Source organism: Lepisosteus oculatus, chromosome 25 (genome assembly GCF_040954835.1).
Source record: "Lepisosteus oculatus isolate fLepOcu1 chromosome 25, fLepOcu1.hap2, whole genome shotgun sequence".
Lineage (NCBI taxonomy): Eukaryota > Metazoa > Chordata > Actinopteri > Semionotiformes > Lepisosteidae > Lepisosteus > Lepisosteus oculatus.
Window position 1 is genome coordinate 7,493,497 of NC_090720.1, and position 22,760 is coordinate 7,516,256.

A 22,760-nucleotide genomic window follows, 5' to 3' on the forward strand; every position below is an offset into this window, starting at 1 on the left:
TAAGAATATATTGTGTCGCCATGGTTAACTTGCATAAGGGATGTTGTTCTATCGCTGAATAAGAACTGTGTTTGCACAAAATACCCTGGAGTAATAAAAAACTAAAAATGAAACAGCACTTGCCATGCCTGAGTGGCATGTTTTGAAAGCATTTTCATATTTATCTATGGAATAATTCCAGAGTTCGTACTTTGCTTTTCTCATTTGCTTTCTCACCCTGTTTTGTGAAGGCTGGAACTAAGGAAGAGCAATCTCCCGCAATCACAGATGTCGTGAAGTGACACACTTTACACATCCCTTTGTGAGCAGAACCCCGTTCAGAGTTCAGAGCAAGAGAGGGAAAGAGTGTCCTCTTCTGACACTGCTGGGGATGTATTCAAAGGAGTGAAACTGAGCTCAAACAAAGGTATTGTTTGGCGTTTTAGCATCTTGCCTGCCCTCTCTAACTTCACTTGAGTTGGAGCTTTCTGAGGGAAATTACTAGAGTAACAGTGCGCTCTGTATGCTTGTAAGTGTTTTTTTTTTTCCTACTCTTCTCTGCCTTCACAAAGAAAGCTGCCTGCTCTGTCAGTCATGCTGTTTGCTGTGAATGTGGAAGCTGTTTGCTGGCTGGATGGGATGAGCTAATGTTGCGATGGCATTTCCACAAGAATGGGACTCGAAGGTCCCACAGACCTGTTTTTGGAGAATACCTGACCCGAAATCCATCTAGTGTGGGGGACACAAGTAAGAGCAGAAATGTTTTCTTTGTTTTTTTCTTTATTTTATACATTTTTACTAAATTGTAGAAATGCAGACAACTGCAGTAAGACCTATACAACTAAATATAGATAAATGGATAATGTGGACAGTAGATACTGTATTGTATGTGGTCAAAGAGGTACTATAATGAGTGATGGTGGACTTTAGTGAATTCTAAAGTTCTTTTGAATAATTTTGTTTTATCCATAATTTAGAAATCTTTAATCTTAATCTCTCTTGCTTTGCTTGTATAATTATGGAAAATATACTCTAAGTACATTTTATTAATTTTTATATGCTGTATGATACTTGGTATTTGCAGAGTAGATGGAGAAAAAAAGGGATATTATACTATAAAAACACTAAATATGCTTTTGGATGCTTTGTTCTCTCATTTTAAAAGTCAATCTGGAAAATCAAAAAGAAAACTCAAGGATTTTTCTGTAACTCTTAACTCTCAAAAGTTGCCACTGAGTGACATTTATTTTATTAGTGAATTGCTCTTTCACTTCAGTGCATGGGTACCTGTAGTATTTCACTCAAGAGGGTATGAGTACGTTTTCACATGAAAAGACTATGTGGTAGATCCGAGAGTTGAACAGCAACAAACTAAAAGTATTTTAATTGCATTTAATGTAAAAAATGATCCCTGTGCTTTACAGTTTGAATCACTATAAGATAAATCAAAAAGATTGTATCATTGTACTGTTTGAAACACTCTCAAATTTAGATTTGTGGAAAGTTATGAGAGTTAACTATGGCTAAAATGATTAAGATAAAAGGTTTGTATGAAATCTAGTAATCTTAAGAGCACATCAACAGAATCTTACATTTTTCTTGTCAATCACATTGTGAAGAAGAAAAGCATTAAACATTTTCTCCATTTAATGAAGTATGGCTGTTACTCTGTACAGTACATTAAACAACATTTGTCAATATACTGTATGACAAATTTAGTTTGCCTCACGAAAACAAATGCTTTGTTTTCAGCTAATGTATTTCAAATAGAAATAAAATAAAACTGTTGTAGACTTTTTTTAGCTTTCTAGAAAAATCCCTGTAAATTTAATCCTGTAAATTAGTGGAGTTCACACACAGATTACAGTTTATCCACTGATCTGTCGTCAGGCACTAACCTTCAAAAACAAACCTCAATAAAGGCATTTTAAAAATACTATTTAAAAATGGTGTAACAGCATTGATAATAGACTAAAATGATGCAGTCTCTGAATGTTAATTTTTTTTGTGCAGGTCATTTAAAAATAACATTTCATTTTCACCAGAGACAGCTCTAATTAAAATAACATGTTAATTTACAAATGCTCACTGCTCCAATTAGCATAGCTGTGTGCTATTGGACATGCTGTGAATTGAGTGCCTAAATTAATCACACTTTTCAACACTTCACAGTGAATCGCCTTCCTGTCTCCATCTCAAGCTTAAGAATACATGTGTTTTGGGCTTTTCTGCAGTTTTCTTTCCATGGTTATTTGCATTATGCACAGCAACAGAAACCCTACTGCTCTAATTAGATAGGACAAGAAACTACAGCTATACACCTCTTGAGCCTCAGCAAGACTTTGCTGGAGATTATTACCAGCTTGCCACACACAGTGTCACAAAGCTTGGCTTTTCTGTATCAACTTCACTAGGTGTCTTTTTGCAGGAGGCAGAGACCTACTAGACTGGGTGCTTCCAAAATCACCACATTTCCTTTGCCACGCTACATTAATGATCACCTTAAGCTGGGTATTCACAAGCTGTTAGCACTACTGCTAGCAATATTTGCCAATTGAAAAACGCAACTGAAATTCTTAAGCACAGTAAAATTACTTGAAATGCAAAGTTGCAGAGAGAATGTTTAAAGACTGCAACATTGAGTTATTGAATACAGTCTGTATTACAAACCTTATTAAATATCTATCCCAGTTTGAGTTAGATCAATGAAGACTAAATGGAAAATTCTTCAGATTGGCTTCTTTTCTCAGTTAAGAAGTATCTTGAATTTGCAATTAATCCTGACAGACAATTCATTTACTTTAATTGCAGATGCTGACTATTAGCACAGATCGCCACTTTCTATGACCCTAAATATAAAAAGCAGATTGTATGTCTTATCCACCCACACGATCTTTAGTATATTAAGCACGCAATGTGGAATCTAAGATATACGGCATAGTTGGGAGCACATTAGATGAACTATTCCTTTAAGACAATTGGATTTCCTTGATGAGGAACAGCAAAAAAGGTGCCAAATTGTAGTCAAAGTTTTCCCAGTCTCAGAGGGGCACTGTTGCTTGCCAGAGGGAATAATGACTGCATGATAATTTCAATGCAATTATCATCAAGGCTGTGCAAAACAATAATTAATGGGCAGAGCTTTCAGCTTGCATTCAAGAGCAGATGTCACAGTTTTTATTTGATTGCCTTGTGTAAGTGTATTACGCGTAATAATGTAAGGTGATTATTTGCATTTGATTTCAATATCACATTCTGTTCTTAAGTTCCTTTATGCTACTTCCAGGTGACTCAGATGCTTTAACACAGTTACACCTTTCAAGCCATCCATGTCCTCCAGTTAGATCTGTGAGAGAGCTGCAATTCATGTCTGTCAATTCACAAACTGTCATCACCACTGCTACGACCCTAAGTGTCTAGGGGTAAAGGGGTGTAACATTTACGATGGTTTTGGATGCAGGTGGGTTTCTGGTGAGGGACTAAGGAAGCATGACAACAAGTTGTGGTGCAAAAGGGATTTATTTTAAAGTGAATTAGTGACTGGTACAGTACGTACATACTGTAGGACACAATAACAAACAGTGGGGAAGTAGGGGGGTAGTACGAGAAGGTAGCAGACCTGTGGGTGTCAAAGACACAAAGTTGTTTTAAATGAGCCAGACGAAGAGAGAGGTGGGAAAGAAGAGTTGAGAAGGGACAATGCAGAGATGAGGAGGATTGTGGGTAAGAAGAAGATTGGATGATAGATTGAAATGAGGAATTTCTGGAAGAGCAAAGTTGTTTTATGCAGCTCTGTCTAATGTCAGCTGAAGAGAAGCTGTCTTTTAGTTATTACACTTTGTATTCAGTAGAAGTACAGAGTGAGTGATCTGATGCATAATCTGTTTCAAAACTAATGTGTCACAGCTAAAAGGGGCAGAAGCAAGTTAAACAAAGACCACCAGCTGGGAACGTTCCTCAGTTTCTTTGAACCCAAGAGAGCAGTTTAATGGGACTGAATCATTATTTAAAGGTTTTAAGGAGGACTTGTTGCTTACAATTACAGACACCTGGCAGATCTGCATAGACAGACCTAATTTCTCTAAACAACCCTACATAAAGGATGACCTTTAGAGACTGTGGAAACTGCATTTCAGTTTTGATTAAAACAAAATCTGTAACACTGCTTACTGTTTGTGTAATTTATATAAGACAGGAGCCCAAATATTTTTAGAGATTTCCATCCTTTTCCATGTGATTCCTATATGAAATGACATTTACAGTAATTTACAGAAGGATATTTTAACTGTTTTACCTTGGGATTCCCATAAATAAATTATAATTCAAATTTTCAATGAAATTCTAAGGAGCTCAAGTTTTATTAGTTAATAATTTCTTAGAGAATAACAAAACAATGTCCCCTCCACCTCCAAAATCGTCTTAGCAAAGTCATTTTTGAATTGAAGAAAAATGATTTAATAAAATAATACAATAAAAGAAGTACTTAACTAGTGCCTACTAACAGAAAACTTAAACTGTTTACTGTTGGATTGTACTGTACTGTTTGTCACTTACTGTACAAGGTACACGGTTAAAACATGCAATCTTAATTGTAAAAGTGAGTGAAAAGGAAACAATTTCTCTGGTAGATGTTTTTGTATAGGTTGTTCAAACAACAAGGTCCATAAAGATCAAATTTTGGAAAATGATTTACAGGAAAGGTAATATTGGAAAATTAATGTTTTTGGTCTGTTTTCATCAGTAGATGACAAACTGAGAAACTGTCACAGAGATTTCATTAAAAGTTCAAAGTCGCATATTTGAGAACAAAATGTCTTATGAAAATATTTATATTATGTGAATGAACTGAACACACTTGAAGTAAACAAAGAAATGTGGTATTCTGTATCATATTTTCCTCATTTCCACATTTTAAGTCTATTGCATGCTACTTTTTTCACCTGCACATTTACCATAAACACAACTAAGAGTGCTCCTGTGGTTTTAATAAGGTCACATTATTAGCCACTGACCACCACTGAGCTGAAGATTGTTGAATCTTAAGAAAATACAATATTCCTGGTGTTCAGCAGTTTGGTGATAGAGCTGGGAGAGGTTTAGGGCACTCATTGATGCTATCTTTGCAGGAAAACAGATCTGTTTATTCAAAAGGGTGAGGCAAAGGATAGGGAGAGGACAATTTGACAGGTTTATCATAAAATTCCAAATTGAGACTGAGGAAATGAAAGGATAAAAAGAATGTAATATCCACTATTAACATGGAATTAAAGCATTCAGGAGTAACATATTGTTCCTTTCAGCTCTTTTATTGACAGGAAGAGTTTACTTTTGAATTATAGTGAATTTAGACCATTCATACATCAAGGAACCAGAATTGTTACACATAAATTATTTTATGTGTGTCCAGCCCAAAAATCTACAATCTTATTTCAAATATAGTTCTGTATGTTAAACAATAAATTGATCATGTGCAAGGAAACCTAAAAATGAAGAGTATTTGGAAAACTGGATTGGTCTTACAAGTGTTAAGCTGTGCTGTTTGCATATATGTCTGTTCGCTTAATGATAGTGATGAAAGCCTTTATGAAACTTTTCAACAAAAATATCTCCGAGCTGTATTCTTTATGATGTCTGTCAATGCACCTTTGTTGAAAGGAGGTACATTTGACCTTTGAGAGTGTCTAGGAGGCAAAAAGGTTAAAAAAGAAAGTGTGTGTACACAGAGTTGAAGGTATTGTTTTTTTAGCTTGTATTTCTTTACAAGGACATACTGTAATTCTTTATTTATTTCAATCGTAAATTACAATCTTAAGGAGTTTCATTTACATTTCCCCTCCATGTAAAGACTTTACAATTTAAAATAAATATGATTAAATTTATATAATATAAAATTTCATATTTCTTTCAAAGTCAGACTTCCAAAACATAAATATAATCTTATAACAACAATCAGAAATGTAAATGGTTGATAAGTGAGGGTAATGTTGTTCCAATTTTATAAATTTCTAGAACACTTTATTTTCTTATCTTACACAGCATATCTCAACAGAAAAGTTTAAAAATATAAATACAATTATATAGCAGGTGCTGAATGGCTGCATCTGTATTTTAAAACATGGATTATACACTTGAATAACAGGATCTATGAAAGTAAGTGTTAAACAGATACTTACAGTACAACTGCCCACCTGAACTACAACTGTATATACAGTATACAGTATATTATTCTATACTAATGTAACATTTTAAACATGAACTGAAAGATTGGAATTAGAGTTTTCAATACATACAGGTGTACATTATGGTTCCAGAGGATTACATTAAGATACTCTGTACAGGTAATTGAATTACCTGCATTCCCTCAAGAGATTTGGGAATTATTGAAGAAGTCATATGAAAATGTTGTAATCATTTTGAAGTTTAAATTACTAGATCAGAATATGAAATTGAAGCACCATCAGAATTTAATTCTTTAATCTAACTTGATTACAAAATGTATACATTAATACATGTAGAGAGACTGCTACTGTATATACAGTTTAGAAGGTGCCCTGTATTCATGACTAAAGATGGCATTATCATCATATTTATTGTATATGGTATCCTACACCTCAAAAGCACCCCACAAGAATAAAACTGATAATTTAACACACATTAAATAATTAAATAATCATATCTTATATTATAATGTTACTGTGGATTGTCAACAATACATAACCTCTATGCAATAAGAAACAGTAAAAAGAAATCGAACAGTAAAAGACAAAGTACAAAAGTGAGCTTTCAATGGATATTTAACATGACTAGCCTTTAACATTCCCTAGCCTGGCTGCAAAACTGGAGACTGCACCCAGGTCACCAAAATACCACATTTTGGTTTTCACTGGACATAACAGGCTAGTCTCTGGGGATCGAAAACTGTTTCATTAAATGTGTGGTGAAAGGAGAGCACAATGTCATTAGGCGACAGGGCCTTACACCAGAATTTAAACCAGGTGTTAAAACTGGTGTAATAAGGTCACAGGATTTGATCATTTTCAGTAATTATGAACATACTGTACTGGACAGTATATCAATATATTACAACTTGTTTATTGTTGAAATATTTATTGATTACGTGTTTATAGCAGAGAATATAATACAAAAGCTGATATGGAGAACCAATCAGCATTACTTTAGTCTTATCATCACAGTGCAGTATATGATGCAGGACATGAACAAAATCATCTCATAATACATCTTATAAAAAGTGACCTTTCTGTGTAAAGAAGTTCAACATGTACTGTATGTCTGAACAGCGAAGGACAGGGGCTCTAGGACATGATCAATAGGAGTAGCTGAATCCATGTTGAAAAAGTTTCCATGTTTTAATAAAATAATAAAATCTGTTGAGTGGGTCCTTTAAACAAGTGCCCTGAAAGATGTTTAACAAGAACATTGCATAGTGAAGTGCTCCTGGCACACTAACTCCAAATAGAAATCTATTAATATTAAACTAGAAGCACCTTTATTACAGCTTCTTTGTTTTGCATTTTCTGAGTAGAACATGAAAGTTGAATGGAAGAGCTGTATATTCAGAAGTGGTTTATATCAAATAAATGGAAATGCAATAAATGTTTTTGCAATGGAAAAATATATCACTCAGAAAATCAACATAAGAAATGAGGTTTTGTTTTCACGTCTGAATTCAGGAGCCTCTTTTCTATTCAGGTTTATGTTCAAATATGAATGGATCGTATGTGAGCATGTTAGTTTGAGCCTTTGATCCTCAAGAAAATTAACGTTCCTCACAAAAGTATTTGAATTGTCTTGCTAGACAGACCCATACCTATTAATTATAGGTAATTTTCAGTGAGAATATCTAGATAAAAATATTCAATGAGCTTTGTCTCACTATATACAGGATTACCATCTTTTATGGAAATCTACAGAATCATAAAATTGGAAGATACCTATTCTCAGGTCTGTGAATTGAAAACATATAGTACACCCTGAACACATAATTAATGGATGTTAGGTTTACTCTACAGTGCTTTTTAAATCAGAGGTTTGGGACATTTCAACAGTGATCTTTTTTCAGACTCTCTCAAGTGTATCAGACTATCCGCAACCATTCAGTTGAGGCAAAAACCAGACTTCTACTGTGAGCTCCTTCGAGGATCATCGCTTGGGCCGTTAGTTTTTTGGGGATTCCACCTGGAACTTGTACTCATTCATTCAGTTGTCGCAAATGGACCACATGGGACAGGATGTTTACATTCAGACTTTTATGGATTTAAAGCCACATTATGGGAATAATCCTACAAGACTTTTATTTGTATTGCTTACTTCGCTTTTCTCCATCAGCCACTCAACCATCTGTAATGATTACTCTCTACCAGGTGATGTACCATGTCCTCGTCACATTACCAGGCTGACCTCAGCGTTCCAACTCCTTCCTGGTCTGTGCAGTCTATTCATACTATTAAAGTCTTTTCCATCAGACCCTAGATCTGTGTTCCTTTGAGGACTTGCACACTGTATATTCAAACCTTGTGCTTCACAAGCTCCGTCATTGAAGAATTCTGTCTCTGTTTTAGGGGGTTCCTTTAACCTCTTTTGGGGTCCTGTTAGCCTTATCCTCATGGGCTTGCTGCCATTCTTTTAGTCAGGTTGCATCATATGCAACTCTCAGTGGCTTGTCTGGAGCATTATGTGTGAGCAATTTATTATTTGAGAGCCACTGTTTGCATGTAGTTCAGCAGGGGAGAAATCGGCTTGGTTGTTATCTTTCCTGAATTTAAGAACTTCCAGTAGGTAACTTTAGTCACACACGCCGAAATGTGTGCGAATGTCAGACACAGACCCCACATTGATGTGCAAGATCCCACACACATTTGAGGCCTTGTCCTTGGTGTAGAACAATGTCACCTCCTCTTCTTTCTGTTCATGGACACATCTGAACAATGCAGCAGAAAGACGGCGGACTAGGAAGTGTTCAGTATATGCACTTAACAGCTCAGTTGTGTGCCCTGTCTGTAATTGGGAATACATGTGAAAAAACTATTAATTCAAAGTGCTATAACAGGCTTTATCTAGATTTATTCCAGCCTCACTGAGCAACAGCAGCCCTTGTGATTTGACTGCTAAGATTTGTTTTAATTTGTTCCTTATAATTTGCTCTTCATTTCTGAGGAAAGCATAATTGTCATCCATGTTCGCAAAAAGTATTCATCCATGCTGGTTAAAGACTTATACCGCTATACTGCACAACAGTGAAATAAAAGCCAGTAGTAAGAATTGGTGTTTCCAGATTGGTAGGGTTGGGGACATGAAAAAGGATAATTATAGATGATTCCAATTTTCAGGAAAAGCTGGCAATTGAAAAAAATTAATGTGCTTCACCAATATCGGTATCCAAAACTTGCTCTAAAACATAAAATTGTTAAGATAATTGTTTGGACACATGATGTAAATGAATTTAAAAAAAATTAAAATGAGCTTGGTTTTTGATAACTAATCGCTGGATTCAAGATGCCTTTTTCTTTACATCTTTGTGGATCGATTTTAATATTTAGTAAATTTTGTAATTCTGTCCAAATAAACTTTGTAGATAGTGTACATTTCAGGACACCTTATAATTTAACAAGCATTCCTCCTAAACTGCAATTGTAATTCCCTCCTTGTAAAATCAGCATGTGAACCAAAGGACAACTTAGCAACATTTCTGGTTCAGAAGGGCTGTTGGTGCCACGCGTAGATAAGGGCAGTTTTCTTTTGTAGTTGTATTTGAAGTGCGTATTTTTCATTCCGGGTTGTCATACTGTGACCTTTAGTCCCCTGTCATTTTTGCCAAGTGCAAAGATAAGTTCATTTTGACGATAAGCTCTTCGGGCCTTGGTGTGTAATCATCATCATTTGTGTTTTTTTTAATGCTCTGGTATTTCGTTTACTTTCATCATCGTCTCCAGGAAAACGTGTTCTGAATCAATAAGTATTTTTCTGCCCAGGCTTAAGTTCATTCTGTGCCTCACAAAAAAGGGAACTTTGTGATTTGCATTCCTCTGAAGAATAACAGCTGATTAGAACAAAACTACATCTTCAAGTTCATGCTATAAACATGGTATTCACAAACACAAAAGTAGGGCTTCATCTGTCTGTTATTTTTAGATTGCGGAGAGAATATAATGAACCGTAAAGTGCTGTCATCATCTTATTTTAATTAATTTGGGACACCCAGAACACTTCTGTTACTTGATTACCAAATGGAAAATCCAACTGTAGTTTTGTGGGACATGTTTGTTTCATTCCTTTTTTTCCATGGCCATATACCAGTACCATCAGTGACTCAAACTAACTTGAAAAAGGGTTATACGTAGAGTTATAGGTTTCCTATTGTGATGATATTTGTATATTTAAGAACTGAAAGAACAGCCTTGATAAAATTATTTATTGAAGATGTTCACAGTGCTATCGAGATGTAATCAATTCCAAGGGGGGGGGGGGGGGGCAGGGTATTTTCAAAGGGTCAAGAATGTTAGAAGACCAAGGGAACAGAAGTGCCACGCCCATGCTGGGAAAATGCAGTGTGACATGGACACCAGTGGATCAGAAGTGTGCGCACAAATGACAGGCAGCCACCTCACTGAACCCAAAAAGGATTACGAGCAAGGCAAGAGCCAGGGAAAATCCAGGCAGACAGGGGAGCAGAATCAGACGGGCTACAGGAAGGACTCAGGCAGACAGGAAACAGGAAGAAAGCAGGGAGGACTCCACTGCGAATGGTTGACTGGTGGATCATTAGTGACACAATTCTGGAATACCCAGAAGAAGCTAATCAGGACTTAAATAACACAGACCACCTGATGCAATGTGACTTCTCCTTGCGTTTAGGTGCTGCTCATATCCTGCTGTCTCCTTGGCATTTGGTGCAAAGCTGGTAGGAAGATGGAGGCATGGCTCATGGCCACTACAAGTGCAACACGCCCCACCACGTTTCTGCAAGACAGATAACAAAACTGCTCATGTGCAATACAGCATCTTGCAGCACTTGTTTCCATTAAGAGTCATCTCGATGGTGACTGCTACTGTAGCTGTAAAGTAAGAGTTTTGTGGAAACGTAAGCATAAAAAGTTAGCATACAAAACTGTACTGACATTTAATTTGACAGATGAAAATCATTTGAGGAAGATCAAGTAATTAATATCCTTAAACTTAACTTCCTATTGGCAGCTAATCCATGTATTTTCTATGAGGGGGATTGAGTCTCCATCACAGATTGCTCTAAATATCTGCCACAAATTGTTGATGTTTCTGTCAAAAAGTATGTCATTTGCCACCTTGTAAAAGTCAACCTACAACTACCATCTTTCTTAAGTGTCTAATTTTATCAAAACATCTGTTTTTGGAGTTTGGGTATGACATACTGTACACGATGTGAGCATATCATCATAAGCTGACAGAAACTGTAGAACTGACCTACTTTTTACATCAGGAACCACATCTGGCTAATTCTCTGTTTTTATATGAAATGATTTTCTAGGGCATCTGAAAAGTAATTACAGCTATTGAAGAGTTCGTCCATTCAACAATTCATTTGCAAATTTTGAAAATGTCTGTCTGGTAAATGTGCAAAAATGGAAACTCTTTTCAATTAAAAGTGTTTAGCATAATAAAGGTTTTTTTCCCTGCAGAAACAGGAGAAGAATATTATGAAATGATCAGGTCTTCATTTATTCAGAAGCACCGTTGGCAGTGCTACCCACTGTATGTTGAAACAGTGATTTACAGCAAAGGTCTGAAGAATTTTTTATATGAAAATATTACAATAAGAAATCTGATTAGAATATTTCCAATTTGAAGGAAGAAACCAATCAAGATGTCATATAGACTGAATCTTTGTAGTATTTAATGGTCAACAAATTTAGAGTATGAGATTCTTCTTCTCTAAGGAGAATAAATGTATGGAATATGTTGGTGCTACTGTAGCTCTTTGTTTTTGGAATCTTTCCAGGTTCTTAGCAAATGGATGTTAACAGCAAAGTGTGTGGTCACAGTGTTTACTGTTTTTGTGCTTGTCGTCTTTCAGGTTATACATTGTAATTCTTGGATTTGTAATTGTTTGCATTATTGTGGAGAGCCAAGCTTTAAAAAGCAAGACTGTTCCTGAATTGCCACAGTGTAAAATATTGGGAATCATTGTCAGAAAGAATAATTTCCAAATGGGGGTTCGAAATGTAGAAGGCAAAATTTGAGAGTTGGTTATTTCTTATTCAAAAATAATAATTGTATTTCTCCTTTTTACAGATTACGTTGAAGGTGATTATTTTTGAAGGCTGCAAATTTTTACAAGAATGATATTGTTGAAGCTCACTTTGGATCAGATGCTACTGATGCATCAATATAGCTTTGAAAACATAACATAATAAATTGCATCAACTGGTGAAAAAAGAAAGCCGCCCCTTCCTGAAATAAAAGAAACTTCTGTTCTCCAATAACAGCACCTTGCACTTGTCACAATGTCACACTATAGATTAGAGGACTTGTTCCAGAACTACTCAGAACTCAGAAGTGGTATTTCCGGTAACACCACCATTCTCAATTCAACTCTGAATGACACTGGGCCTCACCAGCACTTTGCAATTGAAGAAATTCTCCTGAATGTTCTTGGTCCTAAAAGATCTTCCTTCTTCCTCCCTGTTTCCCTCACCTACCTCCTAATCTTCATAACAGGAGTGGCAGGCAACCTTCTTACCTGCACAGTGATAGCCAAGCACCAGAAAATGAGAACTCCCACCAATCTCTATCTGTTCAGCTTGGCTATATCTGATCTCCTGGTTCTGCTCTTTGGAATGCCTCTGGAGATATACGACATGTGGCAGAATTATCCTTTCCCTTTAGGTGAAGGAGGGTGTTACTTCAAAACTTTCCTTTTTGAGACGGTCTGCTTTGCCTCAGTGCTCAATGTGACCGCTCTCAGTGTGGAGAGATATATTGCAGTCGTTCACCCACTCAAGACCAAGTACGTCATGACAAACACCCATGCCAGGAGAGTCATCACTACTGTTTGGGTGGTTTCCTTAATCTGTGCTATCCCCAATACCTCTCTCCATGGGATTTACTACCTCTACCTCCCTAACAAGGAGAAGATACCAGAGTCAGCCATGTGCAGCCTGCTGAAACCCACATGGATCTACAATCTTGTGATTCAGATCACCACTGTTTTCTTCTACTTCATCCCCATGACCATAATTAGTGTTCTCTACTTGATCATAGGCTGCCATCTTAACCGTGAGAAAAAGTTCCCAATTGGCAAGTTGGGGAAGAATTGTAGCACTAAAACCAGCTGGAAGATTCACTTAGAGAGTGGGAGACGAAGGCAGATCACCAAAATGTTGGGTAAGTAGGTTCTGCGCTACTATGTCTTGCCACTGAATGCATCAAATGCTTTTTGCTGAAATGTATTCTTGACAGTATTAACCTGTTCAGTTGTTCTGATCCTTTAAAAAAACAGCTTTCACATACACGTGTTCATTACAAAACATGCTCCATAATCTCTTTCCTTAAGTGTAATTATAGTATATCTTTGGCACATATTATCTAGTGTTGTGTCATGGTGTCTGAAACCAAGTTATGAAAACCTGTTGTAATCAATTAAAGAGACCAGTAGTATACCTTGCAAATAAAGGTGATCTTCATTACTGCATAATCAAATTATTATAAGATTCAATTTTATTTCACAATGACACATGATCCATGCACAATATTGTATTTATTGTCCATGATTTCTGTTTACAGTATGTCGGAAAATCTCACTTTAGGTTCTACTTTAATGGCTAGAAATTAATATCATGTTTGACTTTTTGGCTGATCAAATACATTCAAATCAGCTCATCAAATGAGCTCCTTCAGGTAGGCTTATTCTATTCTAGATATTTTGAGCAACTATCTTTCATATCTAGAATAACCATTTAAGATATGCCAGGGATTTACGAGGTAATGGTTGACCTCCTGGTAATTTATTATTGTGTGTGTCTTTCTTGCACAGCTGTAGTGGTAGTGGTGTTTGCTATCTGCTGGGCTCCCTTTCACACGGACCGTCTGCTCTGGAGTTTCATCACGCAGTGGACAGATGTCATGCACACTGTCTTCCAGTATGTGCATGTCATTTCAGGGGTCTTCTTCTACTTGAGTGCCGCTGTCAACCCTATTATCTACAACCTGCTCTCCACCCGCTTCAGGGAACGCTTCAGGGAACTAGTGTGCAGCAACCAAGGCAGCACAGCCTCTCACAACAACTCCCCAGCCTTTTCCAAGATCCTCAAGAGCACGTCTCTTATTTACCATGTCCCAGTGAAGCAAGAGGTGCCCAAGTACCTGCAGCCTTCCATGATTTCCCACCTGAGCTGGGAACATGAGGATGAAACCACATATATGTAAAGCTGCAGAAAAATGCTCTCGGTGTTTTTTTTTTATGTTTCAAGCCCACCGCTGGGTAAAGAAAAATAAAACTGCTTACTGTTTCTTTACAGAGGATCCAAAAATGGACCTGAAGACTCTAGTGGAATCTCACAAAAAGTGTAGATCTCTGGGCCAAAAGAGAAATTTCAGGGACCCTCCCCACTAAGATTATATAATAATATTTGTCATGCTATGTCATGCTTGTGATTCTTCAAAAGAAGACTTGCATGGTGCACGTGGAACATTCAGTAAGGTAAAAAAATATATTTTTGCTCTCCAAAACCACAGCAAAGGTTTTTCCTGTGTTCCAGTATTGGAACAAGTTAGGTCAACATAAGAAATTTTCATGCGCCAAAAAAGTCTTTCCCTAGTCCTTGTAACTATGGCATGTGAACCTTTAGCTCAAGGTACTTTTGAAAATTAATTCCACTGGAATATTCCCCATGGGAAATGCCTGTCAAAATATATGTTTTTGATTATTAGTGACACTGCTATGTCAATTATCTTCTGAGCACTAGTTACAATCTGTTCTAGACTGCTGCATTCAGAAGAAAACAACACGAGTGTTATAAAAGCGAAGAAAAAACTAGAAGAAAAGGATATACATACGAAATATAAAAAAATCCTTGCACATTATTTAGACTACTTAACCATTCTTTAAATAGTTTCATCTCACAAGACTCAAAAGCGGCACTGGACTCTTTCTATAATGCCTACTGCCTGCTAGATCCACCCAATTTATATTTGTTTCTGTATGATGCTTATCAGTCATCTCAGAGATGGAATCAATCACTACTCTTTTGCAAAACCTGATTATTAAAGCATTTGTGGCACATGGCTTTTCACTCTTAAAGACTGTCCTGTCACTGTCCCTCTGGAGTCGCCACTACTGTATGTCATTGGCGAAAGTACTAAAAGCGTTCTACTGTAGTTTGTTTTTAAATGTTCTGAGGTCTGACCCTTTATTTTTTCGTTTCTGTTAGTTTCAATACTATTGCAATTTTTCTGATGGGCTGCTAGTTCCAACAAAGGATACAAATACAAGCTCTTAGGAAAATTTGCTTTGTTGACAGTGAATGTTACATGTTACTGTATATTTGGGTACATGTTTTTTATTTGTGTGTTTAGAAATGTTTTATTTGAAAATCTAATGATTTTTGCTGAATCAATGTATGCCACTGTGATGATGAGTTTCTGAGATAGCTTTTTAGCTTTCACTTGCCAGGAGTTTATATTTTATTCTTTATCTGGAGTATTTGTAATTTGCTTTCTTTTTACAAAACACCTTGGGAATGCTAATCTTATGTCCACTGATATGAACAAACAAAAAACACACAGTGCATATCTGCTTATTGCTGTTATAATGTTGAGAATGTATGCATTTTAGGATAACTTCTTGTAAAATATTCTGCATAACCAGACCTCCTACATGGAGAACAGACACAATTGCTGCTTTATTTATCGAGTTGAAATCTGTATGTTGAAAACACTCTCACTGCCTTCTTCTGGTTCCCTAGAACTGGAAAGGTTCACCTAAACTGAGGCCCATATTAAACTACAACTTCAGCCCACCAGACAGTGATAAATATTAAATCTAATGCCTGATGGAAGCCTTTAATACAAACAAAAGTTGCTGCTTTTACAATTTTATGAATTGTGGGTGAGTCCAGATGTTGATTTCAAACTCAGCCTTATTTGTTTACAGATAAACATTACTGTGACTTTAGTTTTGCAGTATTACAGTGTAGATGTTTATTACATGGTGGCTGAGTGCCATTGTGATATACAGTAGTTCTATATTTTTCAAACCTGTTTCTGGAATATACTGTATGTCTGCTAAATAGTCCCTTAGAAACATAGCTACTGTATGTGGGGCTATTACTTTTGTGATCATTGTAACTCAGTCCAATGGTCTGGTTAGAACTGAATGCACAATGAACTTTTAAACGAGTCCAAAGTTATTTAGAAGGAGTGCAGTTAATATATATCTGACCATAGTTCTCAGAATCTGAATGTACCCTTTATTGATGACAGCTCATTTATTGGTGTTATCAAGTGTTGTGATTGTACTATATGTACACATCTGTAAGAAGTTATAAATAAATTACATTCTTTACAAAGTCTGATGATTGAACAGGAAAATGCAAATGCAGTACACATTCTTGATTTGGATATCTTTGCACAGTGCAAACTATGTAATGCAAGCCACTCAGCAAAGCCTTACAGGTTACAGGTTTTAGTGGAATTTATCATACAACTGTTACTAGAAGCATAACAATAACAAATATACTTGAAATTAGAAGACAGCCTTACTATATTTTAGAAATCTTTTTAATATATACAGTAGTTGTTATTCTCATTAACTTATTACATTATTTTTGTTTTCTGAAAATTGTAAAAAAAAACAAGTGTTTTATACTTTCATGAATTAAAGAAATGAATACATTTAGAAGAAATATATTTATCGCTTATTCATACAGCTTTAGTTTTCTGGAATATTGTACAGGTTTTCAAATAAATCACTATGTATCCTTGGATTTTCATCATATCTGTAAATGACTTTTATTTTTCATATTGAACTTTGAAAAACTATAGTTTCTTTAGATGGATACCATGCAACGGACATCAGACAACACATATTGTATATATTGCATTGATTTTTGTAATAATATTATACTATAACAATTGAACTGCAAAGGTAACACTTAAACCAAAAAAATAAAGTATTTCTATGGATCTGAAGTAATTTTAGACCACATATGTTTATCCAGTAGGTTGTGTAATATCTTTTAATCAGGTTAGAAAACTTTTTTTAGATTTTTATTTTAGAACTTTGATTCACATTTGCCCTAGACAATAAAAAACAGAAATATTACTTGAGAAAAAAATGGAATAAACATTTACATTATTTTTCATGTTTTTTTTTCATCTGGGATCAAGGTTAAAATAATAATAGTTTATAAAAACAGAATGTAAGATTACTATCTTCCTAAATCCACAAGTCACCAGTAAAAATTATCTGTTTATGCATTTACAATTCACTGCAATTTGTATTTTTAATAAGAAACAAAATAGTCTGTGTTACAACCATGACTCTCCTATAATCTTGCCACAACCCACTGAGGCAGTTCCAGTAAAAACCCCCATGGCTGACAGAAATAATTTACAGAAACAGCATGGTGCATGATTAGTATGATTTTCCAGGGAGTTTTAAGGTCTGAGCTTTAAAAAGACATTTCCTTCAGGCTGGAGGTTTCCCCTAATGGAACTGTGGTCCTGAAACAATTCTTCATTTGTGTGCAGTTCCATAGCCTCCTTCATGCTGTGCATGTTCAATTCCTGGCTTCCGAATCCACCAGTGCTTTGCTTCTGAATCTGAATGACTCCTAACTTCTCCAGTTCTTTCAGCACCTTCCATATATTTCCAAATCGGAATTTCAGGGCAAATGTAAACAGGTCATTTGCAACATCAACAGGAAAGCATTAACCAGTTATCAAAATGGTACATATGGATAGTACGGTATCTTTAACGTTAAGCAGGATTAAAATAAAAAATGGTCCAAATTCAATGTTCCTCCCCAAATAGTGTCGATCGTACTTAGGACTGAGGTCTCTGTTCCAGACAGACCTGTACCTACAATTGAATCTCATTTTACTTATGGCCAGAAAACCTTCCTATAGCATATTTCAACAATGAAGGGAAATGTACAGGAAACAGAACAGAAGTGCCCCATTAAAATTTATTTCACAACTCAATTGTCAAATGTGGTATAAAAGCATTAATGGAAATTTGCAGAATGGAAAATGATGTGCTGATCACTCCACTTTCAAATAAATGGAAATGCTTGCCATAAAAGGTCGAATGTTTCCAAGGGTAATGCTAACACAGAGGAAGTATTTACATGCACACTGATTTTTTTATTTACTTCCCAGGGATGTGATAGCATAAAGCTTGCTGACCTTCCTTAGTTTTGTGCATATACTACTAGATCACCATGGCTAAAGGGTTACTTCAACAGCTAATGCTAATCATGCTGTTTGATATAAAATGTGGACAGTTTGTTAAATGAATGAATAATTCCAGTGCCATCTTATCTAAATTACCAGGCAGATAGGAGGACAGATGTTGGCACTCAGACAAGAAGCTTATTTACATAGGCGTGTAGGTGATTTGAATGCAAATCCTTTCTTGCATCAGAAATGGAGAGTGTCCCTTGTAGACTACAGACAGGTGCTTTTAGGTTAAGCCTTTGTCACACTACAGGATTCGACACGACTTCTAGTCAGAGAGCTTATCAAATTTAACAACTGCAATTGCTGAATCTTCCTGCCTTTTCTGTTCTAGAGGGTGTCAAATTATACAACTAGGAATCGCAGGGGGTGACTAATTACACAATTCCTTCACGACTTTTCATCACGGTTCCAAATCTCGTGTTATGACACGAAAGTACCGTGAGGTCACCTCATTTTGGCAGCCAGTCAATGTGGAGCTCACCGGAATAAGAGGAGGAGCACTGCACGAAAGTACAACAAATATGAAATGACAAACACGAAACATCGAACAGACATCTGTGCTGGCTCCAAAGTTCGATGAGCCTCTCCTCCATTTGCACAGACCAAAACACTCACTTTCTTTCTTTCTTTGCAGCTGCATTGTATGCATTGTACTTCTGGTTGAGCACTCGTTGGATGTTTACTGTCGCAGACACAAGAGCCCACCCCTACGACCAGTTTGATTTTCTCATAGCGAGTCCCAGAGAGTGGTAGGGGCTGTAAAGAGCGCTATGACTGAGTCACACTACACAACTGACAGTAACGGGTGTGCACTGCAAATCTCTACAACTCGCTGTGATTTTCTTACAATTATGTAAAGGAAGACTACTACTGAAAATCCTAGGAAAAGTCGTGTTATGTGTCACTGGCATTAGGAAGAGCCCTGTGTAGGGATCAAGGCCAAAAGGAAAAGCTTAGCCGCATATTAAATTGTGGAGGACTTAAAAAACTGTAGTAATTGCCTAAATATTTAATGTCCACTCTCAGCTCCCTTTCCCCCAAGAGATTTAATTTCCTTCTCATTTTTTGTTAATGTCAGGTTAATATTTTGATAACTTTCTACCTAATCGCCATGTGTAAAAATAGCACTGCATTTCTTTTATCTCAGCTGATGCGAGGTGGAAACAGAAGCCTACTTTGCAGCCCCTTATTCACAAGACTGAATCTTAAAGAGTGTTCATGACGCACGACTCACTTTTAATGAGGGTTGGGATATGTACTGTGTGAAACAGTCAGAAGAGAAAAAAGTTTGCTTTCACAGCACTATAAATAACGCTTCTTATCAAGTCTAGGCACTCAACAAGAATGCTAAAAACTTATGCTATTGCTGAAAGCCCATATACAGTATTTTGTCTGTATGTTGTTTGCATGCAAGTACAGTACTGTATGTGTGGGATGCGGGTAAGTTATATCCCTATGGACACTACCTTTGAATTTTACAAAACCTCAGAACTCAGAAGATGTTTTTTAACATCTTTGGCAACGGTGTTCCAACTAATTTTCTCAATATGGTATTACATACATTTCACATCAATCTAGATGAGAATGAGATCATGCTCTGGTTATTGCCCACAAAAGACTGTGCCTTTCGTGTTAGTTTTTAATTCTGAAAACAGAAATTTTGAGGCTCTCAGCCCTGCGTCTTTCAATGTACATTGAGCCACCTTGAAAAAAAATAATATTTATAACAAATGGAGCTCTGTATAAACAGTGGTATTTATTTTGAATTCATTCTGCTCTTTGAAGGTGAAGAGAACATCTATAAATAAAATCTGAAGGACTTGCTTGTATAAATGCAATAAAACTAAGTGGCCTGTAAGGTTTATAGTTTTGGTTGGATGTAAAATGAGTTGGTTGTCTTGACGCAGTCACACATTGGCATTAAACATACAGTACCTCACAATTCTCTCAATTCAATATTAATGTACTCTCAGAGGTAAGAAAGTGGCACATTAGCTAGAAGGTGTTAGGAAGCAAATATTCCTACATTTTGGTACTGTTGGAGATTCGTGTCCAGTAACTGCTGCCCAGATGAAAGACACAAAACCTACATGCAAGGTAAGCTGTTTTTCCACCTTCATGAGCAGTAACACAATACTTTCAAAAACTGTAGGTGAGCCAGTAGAAAACAATATAGCTCATGATGTCTAACTATACTGCCATAGCCAGGTGTTTATATGTAAAAAAGTATTTGTATCCCCTGAAGATCATGCCTTTGTTCAAACTCCTTATTCCCTGTCTTTAGCACTGTATTAAACAAAGATGTCTTGTTAGGTGAGCAACTGGAATCAAATGTCAAAATATGAAACTGAGAATTTTAAACATTGCACTTTTGTGGTCTTCCACAAGTTTATTATTTTGTCACTGTAAATATAGTTTTCCTTTCAAGACGGCATAATCTTTTAGAGCCAATGGAAATATATACCACTTCTTGTTATTCATATCTCATGACAATCCTTGGCTACTAAGTCGGTACTTTTTCAAAATTTTATTCAGAAGAATTTAGGATGTGAATGTAGGTCTTCGAGGAATCCGGACCACATTGTATGTGTTGAGTCCTGGTGCATCGAAGCCCGGAGACTGACCCTTCTTGTCGAAAGGATAAAAGTTAAAGAGCTGCCCATCTTGAGCTTCCAGTGAAACAGAGGCAGTGCTGACTCGTAAGACACAGGGGTATTCTTTCTCAAAGATGACCTGGAAGACCCTGTCCTCCAGGTAGTTGAGCTTAATTGTCCTATACCGTTCAGGGATCAGATCCTCTATATGTGGACCAAACTGCTGCATGATTAGGACCCCATCTGATCCAGTTTTAATCTCATAGAAGGTGATGTTGCTGTAGGTATAGAAACCAACATAAGGGGCAGGATTGGGTGGAGGTGCCAGAATGCGTCTGGCTTCTCGGAAAGCTGTCTCCATGGCTGGGATTATATAGCTGTATGTCTTAGCTACCAAGTCTTCCTCTTGTGGCCTGCTTCCAGCCATGAGCAAAACCAAGCCCATCTTTAGCCGCGGCACCAAGGAGAAGGTAGCTGAGTAACCATCCAGATCTCCATCCTTCCGTAATACCTCGTAGCCAAGCTGCTCATTCACCTCCCAGGGAGTACCTGTCCAGTTGGCGAAGTAGTCTTTGTCACAGCGAAAGAGGGGCGTCATCATAACCTTCAGAGTGTCAGGCTCCAGGATCTTGCGGTGATAGGCCCCCAGAAACACCATGGCCAACTTGGCTAGGTCAGCTGCCGTGGAATACATCTGCCCAGAGGGACGGTACCAGCCCAGGTCATAGAGAGGTGCTGGCTGTCCATTACTGTAGAAGCCCACAGCCATCTGGTTTTGAATGGCGGGAGTGATATCAAACCCTGTGTCCTCCATCCCCAGCCGGTCCAGGATGCTGTCAGAGATCCAGCGTTGGTAGTCTGTGCCCACCACCTTATCCGCCAAGACATGAGCCAGAAGGGAGAAGGCGAGGTTACTGTAATGGCATCTTGGGGAGAAGAGAGAAGAAAGAGAGAAGAAAGATCAATTAGGAAATGTTATATGACTTGGGATTCTGTCAAATCAGCAGAGTTTTTTGCGTGAGTATGAAGTCCTTCTATATCTATCAAAGGATGAAAATTTTATTGGAATTGGATTCAAGATAAATCAATTAAAATTAATGAATATGTTGAGCACCAAAAGAAACATATCACTCTATTCAAACATATGTGGTTGTAGAAAAATGAAGTATATGGATATTGGTTACATGTTTTACATGTTCATTGTGATTAAATGATCATGATTGACTTTGACACACTTGAGTGTGTCATATATAAGCACTTAATCAGCTCTGTAGTGAAAGATTTGATTGCGCACAGGTAGCGAAGTGATTTAACCTGTTGAATGTCAAGCTCGTCAAAAAATAAAAAAAGAATAAGTATGCCCTATTTGTCAAGAGAACAGCACTTTTGTGCATTCAGCATTTTGGAGGCTAGATAACATAACTGCACTTCCAGCTATATTAGGGCTGGTCCTGGCAAAACCTAGCAAAACTTTAATGCCAAACACAGTTCTTCCCAATCTGGTCAGACATGAGACCTCAGTGGGAAGTTTTACAAATACAAATCTCAGTTTTTTGTATCAAAGCCAGATAAAATATATGAATTATACAGTAGTTAGTTATCATGTTAAAAAGAAAGTTATATAAGTAAATAAACAAAAAGTATATACGGGTGTAGAACTGGAATTTGCACTTACAGTTAAGTAGTAAATTCCTCAAGAGGGAATATGTTTAAATCTATGTGAAAAAGGTGATA

General features: G+C 36.7%; 2 protein-coding genes across 4 annotated transcripts in view; one reads left to right on the forward strand and one right to left on the reverse strand.

Annotated features, from left to right (window-relative positions):
* The first annotated feature begins 636 nt into the window (after window positions 1-636).
* nmur3 (neuromedin U receptor 3) lies at window positions 637-16,549 on the forward strand. The gene is made up of 3 exons (XM_006642017.3): window positions 637-726; window positions 12,265-13,356; window positions 14,006-16,549. Exons 2-3 carry the CDS (start codon window positions 12,477-12,479, stop codon window positions 14,395-14,397), a joined length of 1,272 nt encoding a protein of 423 aa, XP_006642080.2. The 5' UTR covers window positions 637-726; window positions 12,265-12,476; the 3' UTR covers window positions 14,398-16,549.
* lactbl1b (lactamase, beta-like 1b) overlaps window positions 16,549-22,760 on the reverse strand; it is a 32,574-nt gene continuing 26,362 nt past the window's right edge. For all 3 annotated transcript variants that reach the window (XM_069183880.1, XM_069183879.1, XM_069183881.1), the window contains one exon: window positions 16,549-21,952. In XM_069183880.1, coding sequence (XP_069039981.1) covers window positions 20,974-21,952 — 979 coding nt within the window. In that variant the 3' untranslated portion in view covers window positions 16,549-20,973. The remainder of the gene's footprint in view (window positions 21,953-22,760) is intronic.